General features: G+C 42.8%; 1 protein-coding gene and 1 pseudogene across 2 annotated transcripts in view; one reads left to right on the top strand and one right to left on the bottom strand.

Annotated features, from left to right (window-relative positions):
• On the bottom strand, positions 1–26,902 carry LOC118574718 (annotated as a pseudogene).
• Las1l (LAS1 like ribosome biogenesis factor) overlaps positions 26,881–27,356 on the top strand; it is a 31,194-nt gene continuing 30,718 nt past the window's right edge. For both annotated transcript variants that reach the window (XM_036175066.1, XM_036175065.1), the window contains exon 1: positions 26,881–27,182. In XM_036175066.1, the coding sequence (XP_036030959.1) occupies positions 26,992–27,182 (191 nt within the window). In that variant the 5' untranslated portion in view covers positions 26,881–26,991. The remainder of the gene's footprint in view (positions 27,183–27,356) is intronic.

Genomic DNA, 27,356 nt, shown 5'->3' with positions numbered 1-27,356 from the left:
CTACTCATTGCAGCCACCCCCCTCATCCTTATCTTCGAGGTCCATGGAGAAAGCAGGGTTCTTATTTGCAGAACTTCACCACCCACAGAGACAGCAGCAGAGTACTTGCAGAACTGAACTTGGAGGCTGGATTCTTGTCAGATTTCTTTGACTCGGGTGCAGATTTGGGGTCTTGATCTTTTTTGCCATCTTTCCTATCCAACTCCTTCCAGTGGTGTTTGTTCCCTCCATTACCAGGATCATGACTGGAATTCCCACTTTGGCCTCTTGGGACACCCCGTCCATTTTCTTTTCATTTTTCCTTGATGGTCTTCCCTCAGAGGGCTGAGCTGGAGCTACTTTCTCTCCACCTTTTCTAGGGGACTGCTGCTCTGTGCCTAGCTCTGAGAGCAAGCCAGTCGAACCATGCATTCTCCTTTGGTGGAGGGGCTGGCGGCCGATCAGGTTGAGAGGTTAGAGAGTGACAGTCTTCCTTACTGCGTGTTTCATTTTCTGGAGACATCTCACTCTTCTCTCCTTCATGTATTTCTGCCAGATGTGGCTGGGGCCCCAGTCTGCAATGACTCACTTCCTGTCCTCAACCGTTCGTTCTCTTTTCCTAGTTTCTTCACTTCGCCGGCAGTCTGGTTTTGGCTCACATCCAGCGAATGCTACAACTTCTGCCCCTTCTGTAGTTGCTCTTCTACTTTTCCTTCTCTAGACAGAAGCCGCTCAACTGGACTGGGAGATGCTAGTGGAGGAATCGCTTTCCTTAGTCGTATTCTGCAGTTTTAGATTCAGTTTGGGTCATTTTATTATTATTTTTTTTGGCGGGGGGAGGCTCTGTCATCATGCCTATAATTGTCCCGAGAGTAATCATCCCTGGAGCTTCATGAGCAATTGTCCCATCTGTCACACTGGTCTTCACATCGGTCACTACCTCCTCTGTAGTCCCCATGGTACACACTAGCAAACGCTCTTCTGCCACTGCCTATCCTGGAGTCATAGCCTCGGTTATGGTCTCTGTTGCCTTGGTCATCATAACTATCCGGTCCTTTTAGCGATCCGTTTCTCAGTGTGAGCCATCCCAATATCCTTCCTGATACCTGTCCAGATACTAATCTGAAGATCTCAATACATGTCTCCAAAGATATCATCACCACTTCTAGGTGGGTAGCCATCAAAGTTGTCTATAGAAGGATGGTCCCTATAGTGTGTGTCTGTTTTGTCTTGATGGAAGAACAATTATCCCTGTCTTTATCCTGTGCTTGGCCAACAATGCCCACTAAAATTCTCCTGTTACCTAGAGACTCTTCATTGAGTCTCAGAGCACTGAGCAGAGAGAATCCAGGCCCTCAAATTCTGCATAGCCAGTTTTAGACATGTCTGGATTATTGGCTTCGTGTGGTAAGCATACAGTGTTGATATTTCATTCTCTTAAGAATTCCTTAATGGAGTCTTCTGTCACATCACAAGGCAGGTTCCTTAGAAGAGCACTGTAGGGTAGAGATTTGGGAAGAGGGCTCTGGTCGATATTAGGTTTCTGAGCAGCCTGTGGAGCACTGGAAAGGATAGAATGGTCAATTGGAGGTGCCCTGTACACATTGTCATTGTTACTATGCCAAGTTGTTGACACATCTCCTTCCAGATTGTTTTGTCAGCCCAAATACATAGGTATTTCCTCCACCAGTACCTGCATCCTCAGCCAGAAAGTCTGTTAGGGAGATGGTCTTCCCCTTCTTTTTATTTATTTTATTTTATTTTATTTATTTTATTTTATTTTATTTTCTGAGGCCAACATGTTGGGAGAAGGAGAGAACACAAAGGTAAAGATTAGTTTTCAAAGTACTGGGCTTTATTATGGCATTTTGATACCTATGCATTAATTTGCTTTCTGTACATGTTTTGTCAGATGTTGTCCTCGAGTGCTGCCATCCCTCCCTCCTGCCTACTTCTTCTTGGTACATTCATCTCTCATTGTAGCTCCCCCAATGTGGATTTCATCGCTCTCACTTTCTTTCTCTTTATCTTCCCTTAAGATCTTCTTTTTTCATGATCCTGTTTCTAGTTTCATCACACACACACACACACACACACACACACACACACACACACACACACCAAGAGTCTGTACGTAAAAGAAAACACTCAGTATTTGACTTTCTGAGTCTAGCTCATTTCACTTCACATCATGATTTCCAGTTCTGTCCATTTCCTGTCACCATTTCATTTTCTTCTCTGGGGAATCAATTCTGTTGTGCATAGGTGTCAAAATGCTCTTTATCCATTCATCTCTCAATTAATATCCAGACTAGTTTCATTTCCTAGGTATTGTAAATAGTACAGCAATCAACATGGATGTGCAAGGATCTCTATTGTATATCAACTTAGAGTCCTCTGGGTATGTATATGGTATAGATGTACCATATTGTAGTTCGACTTTTTTCAGTTTCATGAGAAACTTCCATACTGTTTTTCCTAGTGGCTGTGATGGTTAATTGTCATTGCCAAATACACTGGATTTAGACAGTGCAGAACACAAGTCTTAGTGTCTATGAGGGTATTTCTGAAAAGGTTTAGCTGAGCAGGGAAGACTTACCCAGGATGTGGGAGACATAAAACCAGGCATGGTTGCACAATGCTGTAATCCCAGCACTCAGGAGGTAGAGGCTGGAGGTTCAGAAATTCAAGGTCATCCCTGAGTACATATTGATAGGGCAGCCTATCCTGCATGAGACTCCATCCCAAAGAAAAGAAGAGAAAAGAGTAGAAATAGGAGAGAGGAGAAAAGAAGCTGAGCAGCAGCATTCACTTGTATTTGCTTCTTGAGTGTAGAAACTGTGGAAGCAGCTTCCCCAGTCATCAGCTAGCCTGCCTTCCCTGCTAGGAAAGGCTCTACCTCAAACTGCAAGGCAACTCAGTCCCTTTCTGCAGTTGTTCCTGTAGGGCATTTTGTCACAATATGAAAATTAAATAAAACAGAAAACTGGTCCTGAGGAGTGGGGCCATTGCTATGACAAACGAATGAAGCATGTAGGCTTTGGGAATTGGTTACAAGAGGAGTGAAAGCTTAGGACTAGAAAAGGTCTAAAATGCTGTCAATAGAGCTTAGTGGGCTATTATGGTGGCAATATGGAAGACTAAAATACTGATTGAAATGTAGATGGTATAGACTAGCTTATAAGGTTTCAAAGAGAACAAATTCTCTGTTAAAAACTTGGCTAGAGGGTTGGGGATTTAGCTCAGTGGTAGAGCGTTTGCCTAGCAAACACAAACACACAAGGCCCTGGGTTTGATCCTCAGCTTCCAAAAAAAAAAAAAAAAACTTCCTAGAAACTATTTGGATGATATTCTGGCAAGGAACCTGGCTATATTCTGTCCATGTCCTGAGAATTTGAGATTGGATGAATTAAAAGGGAGTGTACCAATTTAGTTGACAGAGAAAATTTAAAGAAAGAATACTAGTCAAGCTGTGTCATGATTCTTGTCCCTCATTCTTATCCAGGTCAACAGTGAAAAAAAGCAAATAAAGCAAAAAGATATGTGGAAAATGTGAAATGTGACCAGGAAAAGAGCATGAGCAAATTTATAAAGTTGCACACAAGATGGGTTCCCAAAAAGCCACCGTAATTAGTAGAAATTATCACCATTAAGTTCAGGTTCCTTTTCTTGTAGCTGTTACTTGTTCTCAAGGCTCCACTGTAGTACAGTATCAAACAACAGGTTTTCTCAAAATGGTGCCCAACTCCTGCCCTTCAGTAATATCATGACAAAAATAAGATTCCTTCCTACTGATGAATGATACACCAAAGTATTCGCTGTCTCACTAAATCTTGAGACTGGTTTTGAGGTTTATAAAAGCTGTGAGTTTGTTCTGAGGGTAGGTCTTCCAGTCTATTTTCACCAGAGATGCAAAGCTTACCTTTTGGAGGAGGCTTCTGATTCATCATCCCAACTGTGTGGAGCCATGCCCCTGACTTCTTTTTTGTGTGCTGCCCATCTTTCCCTGATACTTTTGTGGTATCTCATCATTATTTTGTGAATTTATGAAGCTCTTCCTCTCCTTTTGGAATAAAGTTTACTTTTTGATTATCTTTGTTTATTCTTCACCAAGTCACAGAAAAAGCAATATCTAGTCAATTTTCTTACCTTGAACCTTGAAAAAAAAGAGAGAAGTCTCACTGTGTAGTTCAAGCAGGCCTGGAACTCATATGTATTCCAGATTGGCGTTAAGCTTATCCTCTTGCCTCAGCCTCCTGGGTCCTGTAATCACAGGCCTTACCTGCCACATCTGACTTCCAACATGGATCTTGTTGTTTACAGGCATGGCAAGTACAATGAAGATGAAGAGGCAGAGACAAGGAAGCACTGAAGAAATTAATTGAAATCGTGGGAGCTCACTATCACTATGTACTTTTCTTTTTTTGTTGTTTATTTTTCAAGAAAGGGATTCTCTGTGTAGCCCTGGCTGCTGTCCTGGAACTCACTCTGTAGACCAGGCTGGCCTCGAACTCACAGAGATCTGCCTGCTTCTGTCTCCCAAGTGCTGGGGTTAAAGACGCGCGCCACCACCATCTGGCTTAATTTTTCTGAATTTTAGTATTTTGTTTATCTTTTAAGCTTTTCTACTTGAGGAAGACATAGACCCCAGGGCAAGAGAATACTGTTGTTTTTGCTGAATTGACAAAGTATCAAACCACCTTCTAAATGTTTATTATTGTACCCATAGACATGCTACTATTAGCTTTAATCCAAAAAGCTTCACTTTCCAGTGAGTGGTGGTGAATGCAGAGACTCATGACTGCATAAGGTACTAACAATAAGAAATGAACGAATGCTCAGCCCTAACAAGACATTTATATCATCTCCTCTAATGCTCAGTGAACAATGTTTGAGAGGGGACAAAAAGAATGTAAGAGCTAGAAAATAGGGAGAAAGATAATGAAATGTCATCTTCTGTGCAAGACACAAGCTCACAGCAGCTGCTTGAATTATTATGTCTGCACAAGAATAGGATCATCAAAAGTCAGGTATTGATGGAGGGTGGGCTTAGAGGACTATTTACTGGACTATTTACTACTGATAGATTTGTGGAAAGGGGGAGTCATCGCTTTTGAATGTGTCCCTACTGGCTCCAATGGATAGTTTGAATCCAAGAGTCACACAGATGGCCCTGGTGAAACTAAATGGGTCACAAAACTAACCTTTAACCCATGAAGTTAAAGAAAGGACCAGTAAGGGTGTCGGTTGTTTGATAGAAATATGAGAGACATGAGAGGGATGTAGGTTGAGAGTAATCAGATACATTAGATGCATGTATGAATTGTCAAAGACACAATTTAATTTAATTTACCCACTTTGGCCTCATTATTTGTGTTCTCTCTCTCTCTCTCTCTCTCTCTCTCTCTCTCTCTCTCTCTCTCTCTCTCTCCTTCCATGATCTCACTTTGTCACTTGGACTGGACATGGATTTGTGACTCCTTCCTCAGCACACTAGTGTTAGATTTACAAAAGATTTGCACCACCATAGATTTTTCTTAATAGGTTTTATTTTGTGAATTTGTAAGTTTTAAGTTTGTAGAAAAATAGAGCAGAAAATCCAGAGCACTCTCATATTCCTCTCACATATAAACCAGTATATGTTTTTCCACATTCTTAGCATCTTGAATTATGTTATAACAGATGAAACTACATTGATGTATTAACTGAATCTCACAGTGTACATTAAGGTTCAATTTTTTGTTCTGTACAGTTCCATAGGCTTTGCCTAATGCATATTGACCATTATAGTAAAATCATGTGGAATAGTTTCACTAATCTAAATATCCCCTATGCTTGCTTTAGTTTGCTTTCTATTGTTGTGATAAACACCATAAACAAAAGCAACTTGGGGAGGAAAGGATTTATTTGGTTTATGCTACAAGATCATCATTAAGGAAGTGAGGGCAGGACCTCATGGCAAGATCCTGGAGGGAGGAACTGAAGCAGAGGCCATGGAGGAGTGATACTTAGCTTGCTCTCCATGGCTTGCTCAGCTTGTGTTCTTCTACCACCCAGGACTACAGATGGCACTCCCCAGTAGGCTGAGCCTTCTCACATCAATCATTAACAAAAGGAAATGCCCTATGAAATTGCTTACAATCTGATGGAGGCATTTTTCTCAGTTGAGGTTCATTTTCCCAGGTGACTCCGGCTGGGGTCAAGTTGACACAACCATGCGATAAAACAACAACAACTGCCCAGTATGTGCCTGGTACTTTCAGAGGCCAGAAGAGGGTGTCAAATCCCCTGGAAATGGAGTTTTGGAGGGTTGTGAGCTGCCATGTGAGTGGTGGGACCCAAAGTCAGGTTCTCTAGAAGAGCAGTAAGTACTCTTAACCAGTAAAGCATCTCTCCAGCCCCTTATTTTATTGTCTATTATCAAGTTTCCTTCTGGCTTTTTTTGTACATCATGTTTTTATTGGCTCTACCCCTCACTCCTTCCTCTTCCCATCTTCTTGTCCTTCTCTGTCCACTTAAACTTCTCCACTTTTATCCCTTCCCTTTTTCTAACACATATTCTACTACTTCCTTCACATTAAAAAAGTTTCTGTTTCTCTCTTTCATGGATCCATTTCTAGGTTCATGGCCCTAAACACACTCACTCTCATTTAAATGCACATATGTAAAATTAGCACCCAGGATTCTCACCTGAGAAATAACTTTTGGAGTTGCTCTTTCTGACCTTGAGTTACTTCAATTAAGGCAATATTTCCCAGTTCTATTCTTTTTACTGATAATTTCATAATTTATTTTTCACAGTTAATAAAATTACCTTTGGTATATGTACACATTATAATTATCCATTCACCAAGTGATGGGCATGTAGGCTGATTCCATTTTCTTGTTATTGTGAATAGAGCAATAATGAAGATGCATGTGAAAGTACCTCTGTTGTAAGGCAGAAAGAACATGGATGTGCAAGTACCTCTGTTGTAAGATAGAAAGAGGTCTTTGAGTATATGCCCAGGTATGGTATATCTGGGTCTTATGAAGTTTCTCATTTCAGTTTTCTAAGAAACTCCCACATTGACTTCCAGTTTACTCTCTGACCAACACCACATAAAGGCCATCTTTCCCTACATTCCAGCCAACATTTACTATCAATTATTCTTGATGATAGTAGTGGGCAATCTTTTTTTCTGATACATATTATTATTCTCTGTATAGCCAAAGAAGCTGATTTCTTTCAAGTACTTATTGGATATTTGTAATTCTTACTTTGAAGTGTCTTTTCAGTTCACTTGAATTTGGATAGATAGGTTTACTTGTATTTTTGTTCATTTGTTTGTTTTCATGTCCTGTTTACTATATAGACCAGGTAAGCCTCAAACTCTCTGAAATATTCCTGCTTCTATCTTCCATGTGTTGGGATTAAAAGTGTGCTATGATGCTTAGCCATTTTACTTGTTCTTGTTTTAGAGTTTAATGTTTTCAATGTTTTATATATTCTCAATATTTATTAGTTATTTGCTGGATGAAATGCTGGCAAATGTTTTCTCCATTCCATAGAAAAGCATAGTCATAGTCTGAGATTCTCAGGTTTCTTGAAGCTTCAGAAAATAAAATTCTTATCATTGGTCTGTCTTGCAGAGGAGACTCAAAAAAGGTATCTTGGGATAACTCAAACCAAGCACATGAAAGACTTGTACAATAAGAACTTTAAGATATTAAAGAAAAAAGCTGGCTGTTTGGAACCAGGGCTTACGCTTCCAGGACACTCAGCCTGGAAGGAGGGGACTGGAGCTGCCTGTACTGAATCCACCAGGTTGAACTGAGTCCCCAGGGGAGTCTTGGCCCTGGAGGAGATGGGAATGGAGGGGAGGGGCTGGGGGGAAGGTGAGGGCGGGGGCAGGAGGGGGAGGACAAGGGAACCCATGGCTGATGTGTAAAATTAAAACACAAATATAATAAATAAAAAAGGAAACAAAAAAGAAAGCTACAAAAAAGAAAAAAAAGATATTGAAGAAAAAATTTAAAAGATGTCTGAAGATGGAAAGATCTTCCATATTCATGGATGGGTAGGATAAATGTAGTGAAAATGGCCATCCTACCAAAAGCAACCTACAGATTCAATATAATCTCCATTAAACATTCCAACATAATTTTTCACAAAAATAGAAAGGACATTTTGTAGCTTAATATGGAAACACAAAAAAAAATCAGGTATAGCTAAACAATCCTGAATAAAAGAACTGCTAGAGGCATCACCACCCCAACCGCAAATTGTATTACACAGCTATAGTAATAAAAACAGCATGGTATTGGCACAAAATCAGACATGTTGATCAATGGAATCAAATTGAAAATGCAGCCATAATTCCACACACCTACAAACACCTGACTTTTGACAAAGAAGTTAAGAATGAACACTGGGGAAAAGACATCTTCAAGAAATGGTTCTGGTCAAACGGGATAGCTACAACCAGAAAAATAACAGTAGAGGCTCCTTTCTCACCCTTGATCACTCAGCTCAAACCAGATCAAGAGTCTCAACATAAGCTGAGTGCAGGTGGTGCACATCTTTGATCTCAGCACTCAGGAGGCAGAGGCAGGCAGGGTTTTGTGAATCTGAGGCCAACCTGATCTACAGAGCGAGTTCGAGGACAACCAGAACTATTACACAGAGAAGCCCTGTCTTGAAAAACAAATAAAACACACAAACAAAAAAGAATTTCAACATAAGGCCAGAAATCCTGAATCTGATAAAAGAGAAGTGGTGAATAGGCCTGAACTCATTGACATTGATATACTGTGCAGGAAATTGATAGCACAGGCATTATGAAGATTATTGACTAGGGAGGCTGGTGGGAGAGAAGGGTGAAGGAGAGAATATCAGAAGGAGCAACTAGAAGCTCTAGAAGCTTCCTTTTCTTTTCTTTTTTATCTTCTCTCTTCTTCCTTCCTTTCTCTCTCTCTCTCTCTCTCTCTCTCTCTCTCTCTCTCTCTCTCTCTCTCTCTCTCTTTGCTTTTTCAAGACAGGGCTTCTCTGTGTAGCCCAGACTGTCCTAGAACTCACTATGTGGACCCTGCTGGCCTTGAACTCAGAGATCCTCCTATCTCTGCCTCCCAAGTGCTGGAATTAAAGGCATGTGCCACCACAACCCATCTAGAAGCTTCCTAAAATTAATACATATGTGAAAGGAATTTAAAAGGATTCATTATATAATAGGTGAGACGATGCCCGCAACTAGACATCACATGCCACCAAGTAAACCCCCCCACTACCAGAAATGGGTTACATCTATTTAAAACATTGGTTAATGGGGTCCCATAGGACCCCAGACATCATAGGCTATTGCCAAGGCTGTTGATTATCCTCCAAAACCAGATTTTAATGTTCTATTGCTAAAAACATGACTGGAGATATTGAGTTGTTGCCCTACTAGAAGCTTTAACCTTATCTAATAGTGTTTATGGTCTGGAAGGTACTTTGCACAGTCCCAGAGGAGGAAAATAATCATCATTATTATCCAGCACACACTATGCAACCTACAATAACAGCCCGCCTTCAAGATAGACCAGTGCAATAGAGGCAGTAATATTAAGGGAGTGACCAATCACCTTTTAAAAATTAAACTTAGGGCCCACTCCATGAAGCAGAACCATACCTAGCACTGATAAAATGGACAAGAACCCAAGACTACATAGATTATGGATTCTAGGGGGAAATTTACTGCTACTCTTCTCCTGGAAGGATGGTAGTGTAACGCATACCACCAAGAGCTGAGTAAGGCTGTTGATGACTTTTCTCTACAGACAGCCTGTATAGCACTTTCTGGTATTATCAAAGCTAGCTAGCAGGAAGCTTCCAGCTCTGCTCCAGCTTTGTTTACTAGTCCTTCAAAGACACACACAGATTGTTTGAATTAAATTTAGGTATCTAGGGTGATGCTATCATAGCTCCCACTATTCTGAAATATGAAGCAAGAAGATACCTAAAAGAAAGAGAGAGGAAAAAATAAGAAAAATGAGCCAGATCAATAAAGACACATATTGCATATTTTCTCCCAGATAGGGAACGTGTGTGCGCGTGCTCTATAGAGAGAGTAGGGGAAATGGAACTGATAGGAGGAAGAAAGGAGACAGAATGTTGCAGGAATCTTTTTGGAATAAGCACTCTGACACCAGTGGAAAAGAAAGAGAGGAGATGCCACTGGTGGACCAAAATCAAGACAGCTCCTGAGAGGTTTTGATGCAGGGTCCAGTTTATATTTTTATTTTATACTCTAAAACCACAAGGCAGGGGCAGGCAAGCAAGTGAGATCTTATAGAAGAGTATGTGACAGTCAGCAGGTTAAGGGCAACAGCCGATAGTTTCAGCTATTTCTTCAGGTAATTCTGTTCCAGGGAGCAAGTCATGCTTGACAAAAAAGGCAGTACAAACAGTGCATTAAGTAAATCACTAAATTTAAATAAATGAATAAATATCTAATAATTGGTCTTTTCTACCTTATTCTGCTTCAAGGACAACAGGGTAATGAGAAGTGAATACAGTCAAAAAATACAAGATATGCTTAAACAAAAATGTCACGAAATTTATCACTTTATACAATAAATATATATCAGTACTTACCAGAGATTACAGGGGAAAGAGAAATGAATAAGTAGGACACAGGATGTTTGGGTCAGGTAAACTACTCTGTATAGTACTGTCACATCATGAAGTATGTTTAAAAATAAACATCAATCAAAAACCACAGAATGTACATAAATGTCAAGGGTTAAGCCGAAGGTAAACTACACTTTGAGTGGTAATGATTTAAAAATGTGGACTCACCAACAGTAGCAAACATGGTACTCTGGGGAGAGGAAGTGACAGCAGAGAAGGCATGTGTGGGGCAGGAGATAGGTGTCATATACCCTCCTGTTTGCTGGGAACCTAAAAAGTCTCCAACAAGAAGGTTTAAGACGAAAAGAAAGGAAGTGAGGGAGGGCAGTGTTGCTTTGTCTTGTTGACCTTGTCCTTTGCTCTACAAAAGCTTCTCAGTTTCAACAGGTCCCATTGATTGATTGTTTCTCTCAGTGTCTGTGCTACTGGTATTATATTTAGAAAGTGATCTCTGGTGCCAATGCATTCAAGAGTACTTCCTACTTTCTCTTCTATCAGGTTCAGAGTAACTGGATTTATGTTGAGGTCTTTGATCCACTTGGACTTAAGTTTTGTGCATGGTGACAGATATGGATCTATTTGCAGCCTTCTACACATTGACATCCAGTTATGCCAGCACCATTTGTTGAAGATGCTTTCCTTTTTCATTGCACAGTTTTGGCTGCTTTGTCAAAAATTATATGTTTGTAAGTGTGTGGATTAATGTCAGGGTCTTCAATTTGATTCCATTGGTCCACATGTTGGTTTTTATGCCAGTACCAAGCTGTTTTTACTACTGTAGCTCTATAGTAGAGCTTGAGGTCGGGGATCGTGATGCCTCCAGAGGTTGTTTTAATGTACAGGATTCTTTTGGCTATCCTGGGTTTTTTTGTTTTTCCATATGAAATTGAGTATGATTCTTTGCAGAGATGGCTCAGAGGTTAAGAGCACTGGCTGTTCTTCCAGAGGTCCTGAGTTCAATTCGCAGCAACCACATGGTGGCTCACAACCATCTGTAATGAGATCTGGTGCCCTCTTCTGGCCTGCAGGCAAGCATGCAGGCAGAACACTGTACATAATAAATAAATAAATCTTAAAAAGAAAAATCAGGCCCTGAAGGGCTTCATTCTCAAATACGTTATATATTTCTCTGAGTTAACTCATCCCTTTTTAGGAATTTCTAAGGGCAGAACTTTTTAAAAGGAATCTCTCGCACCCAGCCCCTGATCAGCCTGAAATTTCCAGAGTGAGAGCACTGGCGTAATAAGACAGAAAGGGCAGAACAGACTCACAACATGGGAGGAGTCCCTAAACCTTTAGAGACCTCCATTTCCTTAAACCACAGTCTTGATTTCATGGCAGAAAAGAACTGGCGAAGACAATTATGAAACTAACTTTAAGTTTTTAAGTTTTTTTTTAAATAATGGTTTAAGTATGGTATGGTGATGCATGCCTTTAAACATAGGAAGAGGTAAAAGCACATAGAAAAGGAGGCAGAGAGGCCGAGGGACAGAGAGGCTGAGGGGCATAGAGGATGAGGGACAGAGAGGCTGAGGGACAGAGAGGCAGAGGGGCATAGAGGATAAGGGACTGAGAGGCAGAGGGGCATAGAGGCTGAGGGACAGAGAAAGGCAGAGGGGCATAGAGGCTGAGGGACAGAGAAAGGCAGAGGGGCATAGAGGCTGAGGGACAAAGAGGCCGAGGGACAGAGAGGCTGAGGGACAGAGAGGCAGAGGGACAGAGAGGCAGAGGGGCATAGAATCTGAGGGACAGAAAGGCTGAGGGACAGAGAAGCTGAGGGACACAGAGGCTGAGGGACAGAGGGGTAGAGGGGCATAGAGGCTGAGGGACAGAGAAGCTGAGAGACACAGAGGCTGAGGGACAGAGGGGTAGAGGGGCATAGAGGCTGAGGGACAGAGAAGCTGAGGGACAGAGAGGCTGAGGGACAGAGGGGCTGAGTGGCACAGATGCAAAGGTGCACAGAGGCTGAGGAACAGAGAGGCCGAGAGGCCAAGGGCCAGAGGCATAGAGACTTTTGAACAGAGAAAAAGATGGGCAGAGAGGCTGGGGACAGAGAAGCCGAGGGGCACAGAGGATGAGGGACAGAGATACCAATGTGCATAAGGCCGAGGGGCATAGAGGGCAAGGGACAGGAGGCATAGAGACTGAGGGACAGAGTGGCTGAGGGCCTAGAGGCTGAGAAGCCAAGGGACATAGAGGATGAGGGACAGAAAGGCCGATGGGCACAGAGACTGAGGGGCACAGATGCAAAGGTGCACAGAGGCAGAGGGACAGAGAGACTGATGGGCACAGAGGCTGAGGGACAGAGTCAGGGGGGCATAGAAGCTGAGGTGCTGAGAGGTCAAGGGTCTTAGAGGCTGAGGGACAGATAGGCATAGAAGCTGTGAGGCCATGGTGTGTAGGGGCACAGAGGCTGAGACACATAGAAGATGAGGTACATAGAGGCTGAGGGACAGAGAGACAGAGGGGCATAGAGTCTGAGGGACACAAGGGCATAGAGGACCAGAAGCTCTTGGAATGGTCTGAGGGACAGAGGCAGTGGGACATATAAACTGAGGGGCAGAGTCTGAAAAGCAGAGGCCCAAGAACTGGTAAAGACAGTTCTGGAGGAGGCCGAAGGGCAGAGGTAGAGAGGTAGAAGGGCAAAAGCAGAGCGTTGGAGGGCAGAAGCAGAAATACTGAGCATGAGAGACAGGCAGGGACACAAAGAAGCAGAGACAGAGGCTGAAGCAGAGGGTCAAATGAAGTGCAGAGGGAGAGAGGAAGAAAGACAGAGGAGTGGAGGCTGAGACAAAAGAGGCTGGGCAGGGATCCACACAGGCTGAGGCAGAGAGGCAAAGGTAGAGTGAGAGAAGCACAGAGGCCTAGAGGCTGAGGGAGAGGCAGAGGGGCAGAGGCCTAGAGTGGCATAGAGGCTGAGGCTGAAATGCAGAGGCAGAGAGTCAGGGAGAGTGACAGAGAGGCAGAGGCTGAGAGGGAGTGACAGGAGAGGGCAGAGGCAGAAGGGCTGAGAGGTAGAGACCAAGTGGCAGAGGGAGAGAAGCAGAGAGGCAGAGGAGAAACAGAGAGGCAGGGGGACAGGAAGATTCTAAGAGCACTTTTTTTTCCTACAAGTGCTTCTGCATTGTTGTTCTTGTAATGTATTGCTAGAGCTCTTAGAAAAAGTTCTTTATTTTCATTTAAAAATGTTGCCCTTGGTTTCCTGAATAAGGTTCTGCAAATTTAAAGACATGGGGACTTGTAGGTGAAAGTTTGAAAATCAGTCTTACCTGAGGGCCATGTAAGTTTCCTATTGGTTAGTTAGCACCATGGACTTTTCTATGAGATCGTTCAGAGTCACAGCATGAGTCTGATTCAGTTGCAATTCAACACCCTTGTAAAAGCTGGACAGACAGTCTATTTCAAAACAGACTGGGGGACAGAAGATTGAAAAAAAAAGTCAAACAATGGTGATAAAAGGCCCTGAGTGTTGTTAGAGTTTTTCTGCCTGGCTCACAGTCAGGACAAATCTCTCTTACCCTCCAGTCCCACAGTAGCTCAGACGGAACCAAGAAACAACACAGAAACTTATATTGCTTACAAACTGTATGGCCGTGACAGGCTACTTGTTATCTACTTTTCCTATCTTAAATTAACCCATTTCTGTTAGTCAATACTTTGCCACATAGCTTGTGGCTTACCAGTGTCTTTACATGTTGCTTCTCATGGCGGTGGCTGGCGGTGGCTGTCTCCAGCCTTCTACTTCCCAGAATCCTCTTCTCTCTTGTCCTGCCTATACTTCCTGCCTGGCCACTGGCCAATCAGAACTTTATTTACACAGAGCGATATCCACAGCACTTCCCCTTTTCTTTTTTTTTTTTTTTTAGGACGGTTTTAACTTTTACATAGTAAAATTACATATAACAAAACAATTATCAAGCAAGAATTACAGTTACAATATTAAAGAAGATATCCTATCTATCTTATATTTGTGAGTCTAAGGTTTTATATCTAACTTATCTTTTATCATAACTGAGGAAATTATAACTATCTAGTCTTCAACCACATCAAAGATCTCAGAAGGATATAATATTACCTGAGAACCAGGAGAAGGATGTAAGCATTTTTCAGGAGTCTTGCAAGAGTAGACAGAAACAGCTGGCAGCCTGGACAGTCAGCTAATGTTCCTTGTAAAGTTGGGGCATCTGTCTTCAGCCCACAGGGCTATAGTTTCTCGGTCACTTCTCTCAGTGTCTTGTAGAATGTCTGGCAGTTTCCTCTGCAAAGCAGGAACCTGAAGGACCATTTTGTCAAGCAAAGTTCAGTGGTCACCTTTCCTGCATGTCCAGTTGATCGAGCAGTCCAGGCAAGAACAGTTTCTTGCCCAAATGGCTATTTTTGCCAAGGTGAAGATAAACTCCATATGAAGTGTCTTCAATGCCCATCCTCCTCTCTGAAGTAAATCGGTGCTGCCAGGAGCAGACATGTCTCACTGTCCAGAAAGTCTAAATTTTAAAAATATTTAAAATGCCATATTCTGTAGACCTTTGAACTGTTTGAGGATTACCTGTCTATCTGAAATATCCTCTGTGTATCTAGAAGACTTAACTAACATGGCTACGAGTATGATTATCATAGATGACTAATTATTAATCTATTTTTAATTATCCATTTCAATTTTAAATGAGCTGTACAAACATAATACCTTAAACAAGAGTAGAAATATACACGCAGTATAACAAAATTAACTTTAAGTTTGTATCAATAGACTAAAATCTATACCAATGTAAAACATTTTAAATGAGTTGTTGCTCTTTAGAAGTAAGTTCATTAATCTACCCTTTCATCCTATCATATCTATATCATATCCCCTTTTTATCTTTAGAAAGAGATTGCATTTATAATCAACCTGCTTTAAAGAAAAATATTGGTTTTTCTCTGTCCCACACCAGAGGGCTCTTCTGATTTGGGACACAAGAATCTCTTAACTTTTTCTTTTAACAATGTGCTTGGGTTTAGAGAAGGAGTGAGCCAATTCCATCTCCAAAGCCAGCTGGGAATTTGGAATTTGACTCAAAGACAGCTGAATCCCCAAAGCCCACCCCAGCATGGGTGAAAGCTCACAAAGCTGGGAGCCTGGAGCACACTGCACAGTCTGCTGGCAGCTCAACAGGTTGGAATGTCCTTTCCAGGTGCCTCAGTTGTTCCAAACCTCTTCTGGGCAGTTTGGCTGGTTTCTACTTCTTCCAAGTAGCTGTTCTTGTTCTCAGATTCTTTGCAGTTTGGTTTGTTTGGGAGCGACTCTCAGCAGCCTTAATTGTTTATTCTGGCAGGGAGAGGGCCTAGTGAATCTGCTCAGTTTCAGGGACTTCCTACGATCAAGTAATGCCAATGCTCAATGATTTTGTTAGAAACTGTCTGGCACTCTGAGGAACTTTCGAAAATTCTTCCAAGTCCAGAGGAGCCCTATCAAAACTTTATTTCTCACTTCTTACAGATAGTAAGTCACATTATTGTTGATGGAAACACAGAAACTTTATTAGTCTGACTGTTTGCTTCACTCCAAATTTTGAGGTTATCCTCTCAACCTCTGAATATTTATGTTGACAGTTTATATGTTGTACAGGTTGCCCAACTACCTCCTGCTGCTCTTATAAAATGGACTGAGGATAAAGAACTATTTCCTTTGTTTCAACAGATGCAGCAACTGTTCAAAAATCGGGAGGCAGCCTATTTTCTCCAACACATTTGAGCACATTCTGGTCTCCCTGTTCCTTTGGGAGAGAAAAAAATCAAATTGTAGGTCTAGCTTCTCATCATCTTACTCAGATGGTACCTGAGTTTGTTTGATTTAAGCAAGCTATAGCCTCTCATACACTCCATCATTAACCATCTGCTATATGCTCTGATGTCAATTTCAGCTCTGTAGAGAACAAGCACAACAAACTGTTGCAGACTGCTCTGCTTGTGTAACTTCTCTGCCTGCTCCTTGATATAGTGTTAATCCTTGAGACTTGCTGCCTAATGCATTAGAGTTGATGGTTGGATGTGTGGAAGCTGTTAAGCATGGCATTACCTATTGCCTGCTAACTTTTTCTGTAATGGGCCTTCCAAAAATGTTGAAAACAGATAATGCTCCTGTACATACTTCTGTTGTCTTTAAGAAAATTTGTACCACCTTGGGAATTGCACATAAAACAGGTATCCCTTACAATCTTCAAAGACAAGGCACACGGATCTATTAAAGTTTTGCTTAAAAAATAAAAAGGGCCGGTGGTGGTGGTGCACACCTTTAATCCCAGCACTTGGGAGGTAGAGCCAGACAGATTTCTGTGAGTTCGAGACCAGCCTGGTCTACAGAGCGAGATCCAGGACAGGCTCCAAAGCTACACAGAGAAACCCTGTCTCAAAAAAAACAAGGGATATACATGTATGTATGTATGTATGTATGTATGTATGTATGTATGTATGTATGTATATACATACACACTCTCTCCTACTAATCTTCTTAATTATACTTTATTTTCTTTAAATATTTTGAGACTAGAGCAACAGGTATTGATAGCTGCAGAACATTTAAGGGGTTAACAGGCTCCGGAAGGAGAGGTTATGTGGAAAGATCTTGCTGCAGGGAAATGGTGTGGGCCAGATCCCATGCTAATGTGGGGGAAAGGTTATGCCTGTGTTTTCCTACAGGAAACCGATGATCCATCTTGGATTCCCAAGAGTCTCGTCAAACACCTCCAGGTTACACAAGAGATGCCTCCAGAAGCTGAAGATACAGATGATGATGAGTTTGAAGGCAGAGCAGAGCCCAGAGTGTCCCTTCCAGTCTACACAGAGGGATCAGCTCCCGACTTGGAGACAGATTAAACATTTTAGTGCTGAAGGAATTCATGTGGTCAAGGACAAAGGGTAGCCTGTTATTCCTGCTCACTTATTTTTAGCAATTCTGGTGTTACTCTCTGTCCTGATAGCAGACAGTGCTGGGGTTTACTGGGCTTATGTACCTGACCCCACTCTGGCCCACCCAGTCACTTGGGAGGATCCACCAATTAGAGTATTTACTAATGATACAGTGTTTTTTGACAGTCTTGATGTTTCTCACGTGGTGCATCGCACGGCTCTCTTTAACTAATCTGGAATATCACCCACCTTTCCTATTTGTCATTGGTGGGTCTCTATGAATGTGTCCCTCTCACTCAGGTGATCTGTAAAGCTTATGGCTTTGGGGCACAGGAGAGTTTGGGTGGGCAGTTTTTTAAACATCATCAACTCATCCATCACTTGAGTTTTCCAGTCTCTAATCACCCACAGGTTACCCCACTGCATGGATGCTTCCCAGTATGCAATGACAATCCCATGTCCTGGTTTCAGAATCAAATTTCCCCTTGGGTGGCATGCTCCATAGTTCTAAAGAACTCTGTGCCTCCAAATGGACAACCTGAGGTGCTGGTGGACTTATCTTGGAGGTGCCCACCTGGTCTGGATGAAGATGACTTCTTAGGACCCCTTCATTGGCCACATCCTGTTATAATGTCTCCAGAGGGAAAAGTTCAGCTGGTTCTTTGGCTGCCAGCCACAGCTCTGGACAATCTGGTTGTTTATGGGACTTTTGGTGAAAACAAACAACTATGGCATGGACAGCATTTGATGTTTGGATTCACTGCCTGTGTTAACCCTTCATATATGTTACTAACTGGGAGTCCCTCTATTCAGGAGAGTGAGGGACAGTTCAAAATTACCTGTATCAGTTGTCTCCTCTCTAATTGTGTGAACTCCTGTTCTGCTTTGGCAGCCTTCCTTTGTTAAGGTTCCTGTGCACCCTAAATAGAGATGGTATGGTGATTTTGGACAACATGTTCTCCTTGAACAGCATCAAGCTTTTATTAGAAAGTGCAGATTTTGAGGTCAGATTTCATCTAACATTTTAGCGTTAGTCACTGCTGTCCAACCTGCAGCTGTTTCACAGAGGTCTTTCCCAACAACTGCAACCTGCTCGCTTAGAATACCTCTGTAGAAGAATGTATACATAAAGCACAAGAAGCTAAGTTAAATGCCTTCAAAGTTGTGGCATTGCATCTAGAAGATACAGTACAAGCAATACATCAATTTACATCATCATTCTGGCTTTAGATAACTGTGTTACTCCTTTAAACTATAATGAATATGAATGGAAATGGGATAGAGTTAAAATCATTTGCATAGAATATGGCATCAATGTTAGTTTAGATTCATTAACCTTCAAGCAATTAGTTACTGACCCTGATCTGGGCCATGTTCACTTTTTTTTGTTTGTTTGTTTTTTGTTTTTTGTTTTTTTGGTTTTTTGAGACAAGGTTTCTCTGTGTAGTTTTGGTGCCTGTGCTGGATCTTGCTGGCCTTGAACACACAGAGATCCGCCTAGCTCTGTCTCTTGAGTGCTGGGATTAAAGGCATGTGCCACTGCCACCTGGCTTCCATGTTCATCTTTTCTGTTTTCTGTTCCCCTTTGCGGTTGGCCAAAGATTTATTATACAAGCCACAAGAATTTAACCCTTTTAATATCCTTCAACATTCATTCAGTATTATGCTCAGATTACATTTGTTAGTGATTCTTTTGACAATATTATAAGGCATTTGTTTGTTTAGGGAATATCAGGGTCTCTTCAACATTGAGACGTTAGTAACTCATCTGGCCTTAAAAAAATAAAAAAGGAGTGGTAATCTGTTGGGAGCCATGCCCATCCAAGACTCTTTCAGAGGTCCTGATTAAAGGACAAAGGGGCAGACTTGGCCAAAGCCTCAAAGGAGTCAAGGTTGCAGTTTCTGAGGATCTGACTTTTCCCTCTGGCCTGTGGTTATCAGTCCTAAGGAGCTGTGGCTGAGGTATCCTGTGTTGTTCTCTTTGTCGTTGTTGTCTGATTTAACTTTCTCCTGACCTTGACTACCTCTTCCTCTCTGAAAACAAGTATGTATGAAGCTGTGTGGCTTAATAAATTTGCTTGGCATAAGACATAGCTCGTGCAAGACCTCCTCATCCCAAACATTCTTACCATCTTCATCTTCTGATCCTCCCCCCACCACCCCCAGAAACCTGTAGCTGAAAGAAGACCTGCTGGTCTAAGCCAATAGAAGCAGAGAGACAGAAACAAAGGTCACAGAGGCAGATGGGCAGAGAGGCAAACGCAGAAATGCAGAAGAAAAAAGGCCATCGGGCAGAGGGACAGAGAGGCAGAGGGCTGATGGCTGAGGCAGAGGAGCAGGATTGGGCACAGAGGGGCAGAATGACAGAAGAGCATAGAGGCAGAAGGGCAGAGGCAGCATGGCAGAGGGGAGAAAGTGGGCGGGAAAGGCGAAGAGGTAGAGGGGCAGAGTCAGACCCACGAAGAAGCATACGCAGACAGGCAGACGCAGAGCGGGAGAAGCAGAGAGCTAGAGAGAGAGACAGAAATCCAGAAGCAGCGGAGCAAAGGAGCACAGATACAGAGGGACAGAGGCAGAAATGTAGAGGCTGAGGAGCAGAGTTCAGAGGGGTGAAATGGAAGAGGTAGAGAGGCAGAGGGGCAGAGGAACAGATGGGTAGAGCCAGGGAAGCACTGGCAGAGGGGCAGAGAGAGAGGCAGAAATACAGATGCAGAGTCAGAGTCAGAGAGGCCAAGGCAGAGGTGGAAAGACAGAGACAGAGAGGCACCTGGGGTGGGGTAGATATGGAGGCAGGTGCAGAGAGAGGCAGAGGCAGAAATGCAGAGGTGAGAGGCGGGGAGGCAGTGAAATAAACAGAGGCAGAAATGCATTGGTAGAGGCAGAGATTAAGAGGCAGAGGCTGAGTGGCAGAGGCAGGGACAGCAGTGATCACCAGCATGTGTAGTGAGTAAAGCATTCGGCTGGTTAAGCATTCAGGCTTTCGAGCACAGTTCAGCTGAGAGCCATTTGGATGAGGATTCAGAAGCTTCCAGCCTGAGGAAACAGGATCACCTGAGGAACTAGCAAGGTGAGATAGCTGTGGCTTGTTCTGCTTCTCTGATCTTCCAGCATTCACCCCAATAACTGGCCTCAGGTTTGATTTCATTAACAAGTACTTTTAAGATTCCTACTACATCTGGCGCCCAACGTTCGTGGTACGAATTCATGAAATAGCCTCTTGCCTGTGGTCTTGTGAGCCCTAGCTTAGGCCTGCTCGGCAGGCTGTGGTGGCACATGCCAGTAGGATTTACTGAAGAAGGCAGAGAGAGGCAGGAGGATCCCGAGTTGAGGCTGGCCTAGGAGAAGCTTCGGCCGGGGCAGAGACACAAACAGTGTCCGTGGAACCATGGAGGCAGTGACTGCTGCTCTGAGTTGCCAGCTGCTTCTCATCGTGTTGGTGACTGCGGTGATGCTGCTGCCTGGGACAAAGAATTTACTGCTGCTGGTTCAGAGAAGAATTGCCAGGACCAGCGTGTTACAAGAAAGCATCGGCAAAGGTCAGTTTGGAAAAGGTTGGCAAGAGAAATGCTGGGGAGAAATTGCTGTGAAGATTTTCTCTTCTAGGGAAGAATGTTCATGGTTCCGAAAGACAGACAGACATGAGATTGTGATTGCTCCAAACCACAGAGGAAGCACCAAAAAAAAAAAAAAAAAAAAAAAAAAAAAAAATCTAAAGGGAACCATGATCATGCCTAACAGTGACTTTGAAATCTTCAAAAGGATGATGGGACTCCACAATGATGATGCCACATGGACTATGGTAAAGCCATTAGTGCCATGGAAAGATCAACTTTGGATTACAAACTGTTTAGGACAATTTTGAGATGGCTAGCTGAGATGATTCAGCCTGACAGACTACCTGAACAAGGACTTGAAACGAGCCCTGCACTTTCTCACTATGCAGTGGTGGGACAAATGATACAGGACTTGACAATTAACCCAAAAATTTTCTTTTCAGGATCCTCTAAAGATGGAAGTAATTTTAAGAAGACGACGCCCACATCCCCAAAAGGTGGGATGGGAGGTTTTCGGTCGTTTAATGAGTTTTGGATATTGTCATTATTTATGATGATTGGTTACAAGTTGTTAATTGTTAATGATCAGGAAAAAAGCTGAACATGAAGATTAGATTCAGAGGTTTTGTTTAAAAGAGAAAAGGAAAAAGGAGAATATAGATATGAGGTAGATCACTGAATCTACCCTGAGAAAAAAGATAAAGAAATAATAGGATAAATGGGTAGATCACTGAATCTACTCTAAAAAGAAAAAGGAGAAGATATAAAAATGACAAAAGGTAGACTACTGAATCTATTATGAAAAGAAAAGATAGGGTAAGTAATGAAAAATTTTTGTCTGAGTTTATCAAATGTTACTGGACTGGACATTATTATAGATAATGGAGTTTTTCACCTGAATCTGTCAAATGTTAATGGACTAGACATCATTAATGTAATCTTGACTGTGTATATTGTATATACTTATTGGATATGATTTTTCTTGTATTAATTATAACCTTTTTTTAAATTTAGACAAAAACAGGGGAAATGTGGTGGGTATTGTGTTCCCTGAAATATTGTGTGTTCCCCGAAATAAACATATCTGGGGTCAGAGAACAGACAGCCACTAGAACAGAGCCAGAAATGGTGGCTAGAAAATGGGAAGAGTAAGCCCTAACAGAAGTTGGGCGGTGGTGGTACACACCTTTAATCCCAGCACTTGGGAGGCAGAGCTAGCCTGATCTCTGAGTTCAAGGCCACTTTAGAAACAGCTAAGCATGGTGACCCACGCCTTTAATCCCAGGGAGTGGGGGCAGAAAGAAAAAGGTATATAAGGCATGAGGACCAGGAACTAAAAAGAAAAAAGCATGTAGTGAGTAAAGCATTCGGCTGGTTAAGCATTCAGGCTTTCGAGCACAGTTCAGCTTAGAGCTATTGGGATGAGGATTCAGAAGCTTCCAGCCTGAGGAAACAGGATCACCTGAGGAACTAGCAAGGTGAGATAGCTGTGGCTTGTTCTGTGTCTCTGATCTTCCAGCATTCACCCCAATAACTGGCCTCAGGTTTGATTTCATTAACAAGTACTTTTAAGATTCCTACTACAAGCATGCACTTGTTACACAGACATACATACAAGCAAAACACTCATAGACATAAAATAAATCTTAAAAATATTTCAAATGGAGGCTTGGGTTCTTTATATTATCAAAAAGAGAGCCAGAGAAATACTACAGTAATGCCTTTGTTTAGGAACCAGCCAGTAAATAAATATTAAACTTAAGTGGCAGGCATAGAGTGTGTTAAATACTGGGAGCTCTTGCTTTTATAGTTCTCATGGTCTTAAGTAGTTGTGTAAGCAGGAAAAGCACATCTCTGTATCTGAGAATTGTAAATGGAGCCTAGCCTTAGAGTTACACATAACTGACAAAAACACATTTTCCCCATTCTTTAAAAAATTATGTGTATTTGTGTGTGGGTACATCCATATGAATGCAGGTACTAGGTGATGCCATTGGTGTTGGGTCTCTGGAGGAAGAGCCACCTGTACTCCAGTCCTCTGCCAGAACAATGTACCCTCTTATTCACGAAGCCACCTCTCATCCTGAGACTGTGCTTCAGCTTTCTCATTTGGAAATTAATGAAAACAGAATCAACTTCAGTAAAATGACAAAATTCAGAGGGCCTGATCCAGCTGGGGGCTCCACAGCCTTTGGTTCATAATTCATGTGCTTCCATTCATTTGGCTATTTGTCCCTGTGCTTTTTGCAATCTTGGATTAAACAATTCACGCTCTTGCAGTCCCTCCTCTTTCTCGACAGTTGGACACCTGGAGCTCCACCTGGGGCCTGGCTGAGGATCTCTGCATCCACTTCCATCAGTTATTGGATGAGAGTTCCAAGACGACTGTTAGGGCGTTTGGCCATCTGATCACCAGACTAGGTCAGATCAGGCTTTCTCTCGACCATTGCCAGCAGTCTACAGAGGATATATCATTGTGGATTTCTGGGGACCTCTCGAGCACTCTGCCTATTCCTGTTCTCATGTGGTCTTCATTTGTCATGGTCTGTTATTCCTCATTCTCCCTTTCTGTTCTTGATCCAGCTGGGATCTCCTGATCCCCTAAGCTTTCTTTCCCTCAAATCTTGCCCTTCATTACTCCCACTGTCATCCAGGTTGTTCATGTAGATCTCATCCATTTCTCTGTCATTGGGTGATCCTTGGGTCTTTCCTAGGGTCCCGTTTTCTAGGTAGCCTCCCTGGAGTTGTGTAGCAGTCTAGTCATCTTTGTTTTACATCTAGTATCCTCCTGTGAGTGAGTACATACCGTGTTTGTCCTTCTGAGTCTGGGTTACCTCACTCAGGATGATTTTTTTCTAGATCCATCCATTTGCCTGCAAACCTCATGATGTCATTGTTTTTCTCTGCTGAGTAGTACTCCATTGTGTATATGTACCATATTTTCTTTATCCATTCTTCAGTTGAAGGGCATCTAGGTTGTTTCTAGGTTCTGGCTATTACAAACAAAGCTGATATGAACATAGCTGAGCAAATGTCCTTGTGGTATGATTGAGCATTCCTTGGGTATATGCCCAAGAGTGCTATAGCTGGGTCTTGGGGGAGATGGATTCCCAAAGGCTGTGGAGCACCCAGCTGGATCAGGCCCTCTGGATAAATGAGACCATTGAATAGCTTGAACTGTTTGGAAGGCATCCAGTCTGTGGGACCAGGATCTGTCCTTAGTGCATGAGCTGGCTGTTTGAAACCTTGGGCTTACACAGGGACACTTTGCTCAGTCTGGAAGGAGGTGACAGGACCTGCCTGTACTGAATTTACCAGGTTTAAATGAATCCCCAGGGGTGCCTTGATCCTGGAGGACATGGGAATGGAGGGGAGGTGCTGGGGGGAAGGCGGGGATGGGGGCGGTAGGGGGGAAGGCGGGGATGGGGGCGGTAGGGGGGAGGACAGGGGAACCCATGGCTGATGTATAAAATTTAAAACACATAATAAAGAAAAAAATTATTTATTTAAAAAAATAACAAAATTCACAAATTAGAGAAATTTTTATTCGGGCTATTGCCACAGGGAGAATTTTTTTTTTTTCCGAGACAGGGTTTCTCTGTGTAGCTCTGCGCCTTTCCTGGAACTCACTCTATAGCCCAGGCTGGTCTCGAACTCACAGAGATCTGCCTGCCCTCTGCCTCCTAAGTGCTGGGATTAAAGGTGTGCGCCACCATGAGAATTCAGGGGAGAATTCTCAAAAAACAACAACACAACAGATGGTTTGTAGACAGAAGGAAACATCAAAGTCATCCATGAGTGGTATGGGAGTCAAAGAAAGTAAGGGAAAGAGCAATATCTGAGAGAATTTGCACAGGGAATGTGGTCCTTTCCAACTAGTTTGGAACCTTACAAAAAGGTGGGGGGAATTTCTCTACAGAATTCAGAGCTCAAAGTTCAGTGTTATCAAGACTTTACATAAAGCCTGACTTGAGGTGATTCTTTTTAGTCTTTTCCTCCAATAGAAGGATGTACAAAATGTGTGTGGGGATTCAGAGAAGGATGTAATAGAGTCACCAGCTAATGAATAGTCAAGGGTCACAAGGGTGACAAATTCCACGACCTTTCCTTTTTATTCCTCACGACTCCTATAAGACTTGTGGGTAAACGGGATTTGACAAATCATCCTGAATACCAAAGATGAATAGTGGTTTGACAGAAACAAGGAAGAAAAGAAAATGTTCCAGGGAGCACTAATCTACTTTCTTGGCAAGAAAAGACATAGAGGCTTAAAAGAACCATGGGCAAGGTACATTTTAGGAGGAGTTGGCTGTGAAAAAGCTCATACAGAGAACTGCTGCAAAGTACAAAAGAGCCAGTCACAGCAATGATATGATAGGCACCTCCTATTTTCTCTGAAGTGCTAAATTGGAAAATAACTTCTGTGAGAAAGATGGAGGCCCAAAATATATTTTAGCCAGTCTGTGAACTCTTGGAAAAGCTTCATTATGTTGTTTCCTTCCTCACAGCTCCAAATCCTAAGGAATTCTTTTGTTTGATTTTTTTTTGGGGGGGGGGGGGGGGGGGGGACGGGGGCGTGGGCAGAGTCTCAAAGTTGTCCAGGATGTTCTGGTGCTCATATGCTGACTTTGACCTCATGCAATCCCACCTCAATTTCCCAGGTACTGAGATTATAGAAGTAAGCCATCAAGGGATCATAAGGAATTTTGCAAGAACAGAAATTATACCTTTGTGTATACTGAAATCAACAGCAGGGAATGCTCAAGAGTTAAAACTCGTACAATTGTAAGCAATGGTAGATAACTGGAGTCCAGACTAAAATCCTCATCACACAGATAAACAAAACAACAAAATAAAACCCAACTCAGGAAAAGGCCAGAGACTTGCCCAAGGCCACACTGATAGTGAAATCTATACTCTCGAGATAATTCTAATGCCACTCATTCTTGCCTTAACTTGCCTTAACTTAACAGGAACATACCAACTTACTTCTTATTAATGTTTTTATTTAACATATAAAATAACGGGTTTCATATTTTATTCGCTCCTCCCTCCCAGTACCATCTTTTTCCAGTCCTGAACCTCTCTCTGTCTCTCTCTCTGTTTTTTTTTTGTTTTTTTTTTTTTCGAAACAGTGTTTCTCTGTGTAGCTTTGCTGCCTTTCCTGGATCTCGCTTTGTAGACCAGGCTGGCCTCGAGCTCACAAGATCCGCCTGGCTCTGCCTCCCGAGTCCTGGGATTAAAGGGGTGTGCCACCACCGCCGGACCCTGAACCTTATACTGTTCTCTTTCCTTCTTCCAAACAGGCTGGTATCAATTTTCTCTGTATCAGTACTTGTCAAGAAAGCAGATTTTGTTCTACTCAATTTTACGTAAATATATGTTATTTTCTCTGTCGTTGTTCTTCAGTGTCCACAGTAGTCTATTGGATTAGGAACTGTTTATGGACATTTAAAAAAAAAAATCAGAATTTAAAGCCTATTACCAGGAAAGTACAGTAATCGAGTACAATTCCTCCGTGGACCGCCAAGGGGCGCAAAGTATTTCTTTTTCTCCTTGCAATCCAGACACACTGGTTTCCGGTTAGGAACAGAAGACGCGGAACGAACAGCCAGGAAACTAGCAGAACCAAGAAGCTGAACACTTGTGGTTCTGGTAAGGATACTTTATGGGAAGAACACTTCCGGCGGCGAAGGAGGGCGTAATTCTGCACGTGGGCCCCGTGTCCCACGTTCCAATTGGCTACCCTAACGCTGAGAGGCGGGCTTGCGTCGGGGTCGCGCTCTCCAATTGGCTGGTGAGGTGGCCGCCGTTTGAAGCGAGGGCAGCACATTAACGAGAAGGTTGTGGAGGCAGGCGACACACGGCGTTCTTCATTTCTGGTGGGAATCTAGGACTAGACCTGGTCTTGGGCCCCAGGGGATGGATCGCGTGTGGCGTGCGTGGGACGGGCAGTCCTTCAAAGAGGACCGGCCTGAGCCGCTGTGTCCTGAGAGTATCGTGGTCTCCTGGCTCAGCAGGGCTGAGTGGGATCAAGTGACGGTTTATCTGTTCTGTGATGATCAGAAATTGCAGCAATACGCGCTGAACCGTATTACAGTGTGGAGGAGCAGGTAAGGCGGCGGTGGGGTCAGCCCTCTTGTCTGGGTGCTGGTGGTGCCTCACTCCTTCCTTGGCTAAGTTTCCCAACAGTCGTATTTTCTATAGCTTCCCCTGAAGCTACAGAAATGGTGCCTCTCTCCCAAGTGCCGGGGGGTGAAGTTGCAGCCAAGCTCTTGTACTCATCC

Source organism: Onychomys torridus, chromosome X (genome assembly GCF_903995425.1).
Source record: "Onychomys torridus chromosome X, mOncTor1.1, whole genome shotgun sequence".
Classification (NCBI taxonomy): Eukaryota; Metazoa; Chordata; class Mammalia; order Rodentia; family Cricetidae; genus Onychomys; species Onychomys torridus.
The sequence above is the reverse complement of the archived record's forward strand: the minus strand, read 5'-3'. Positions and strand labels throughout refer to the sequence as shown.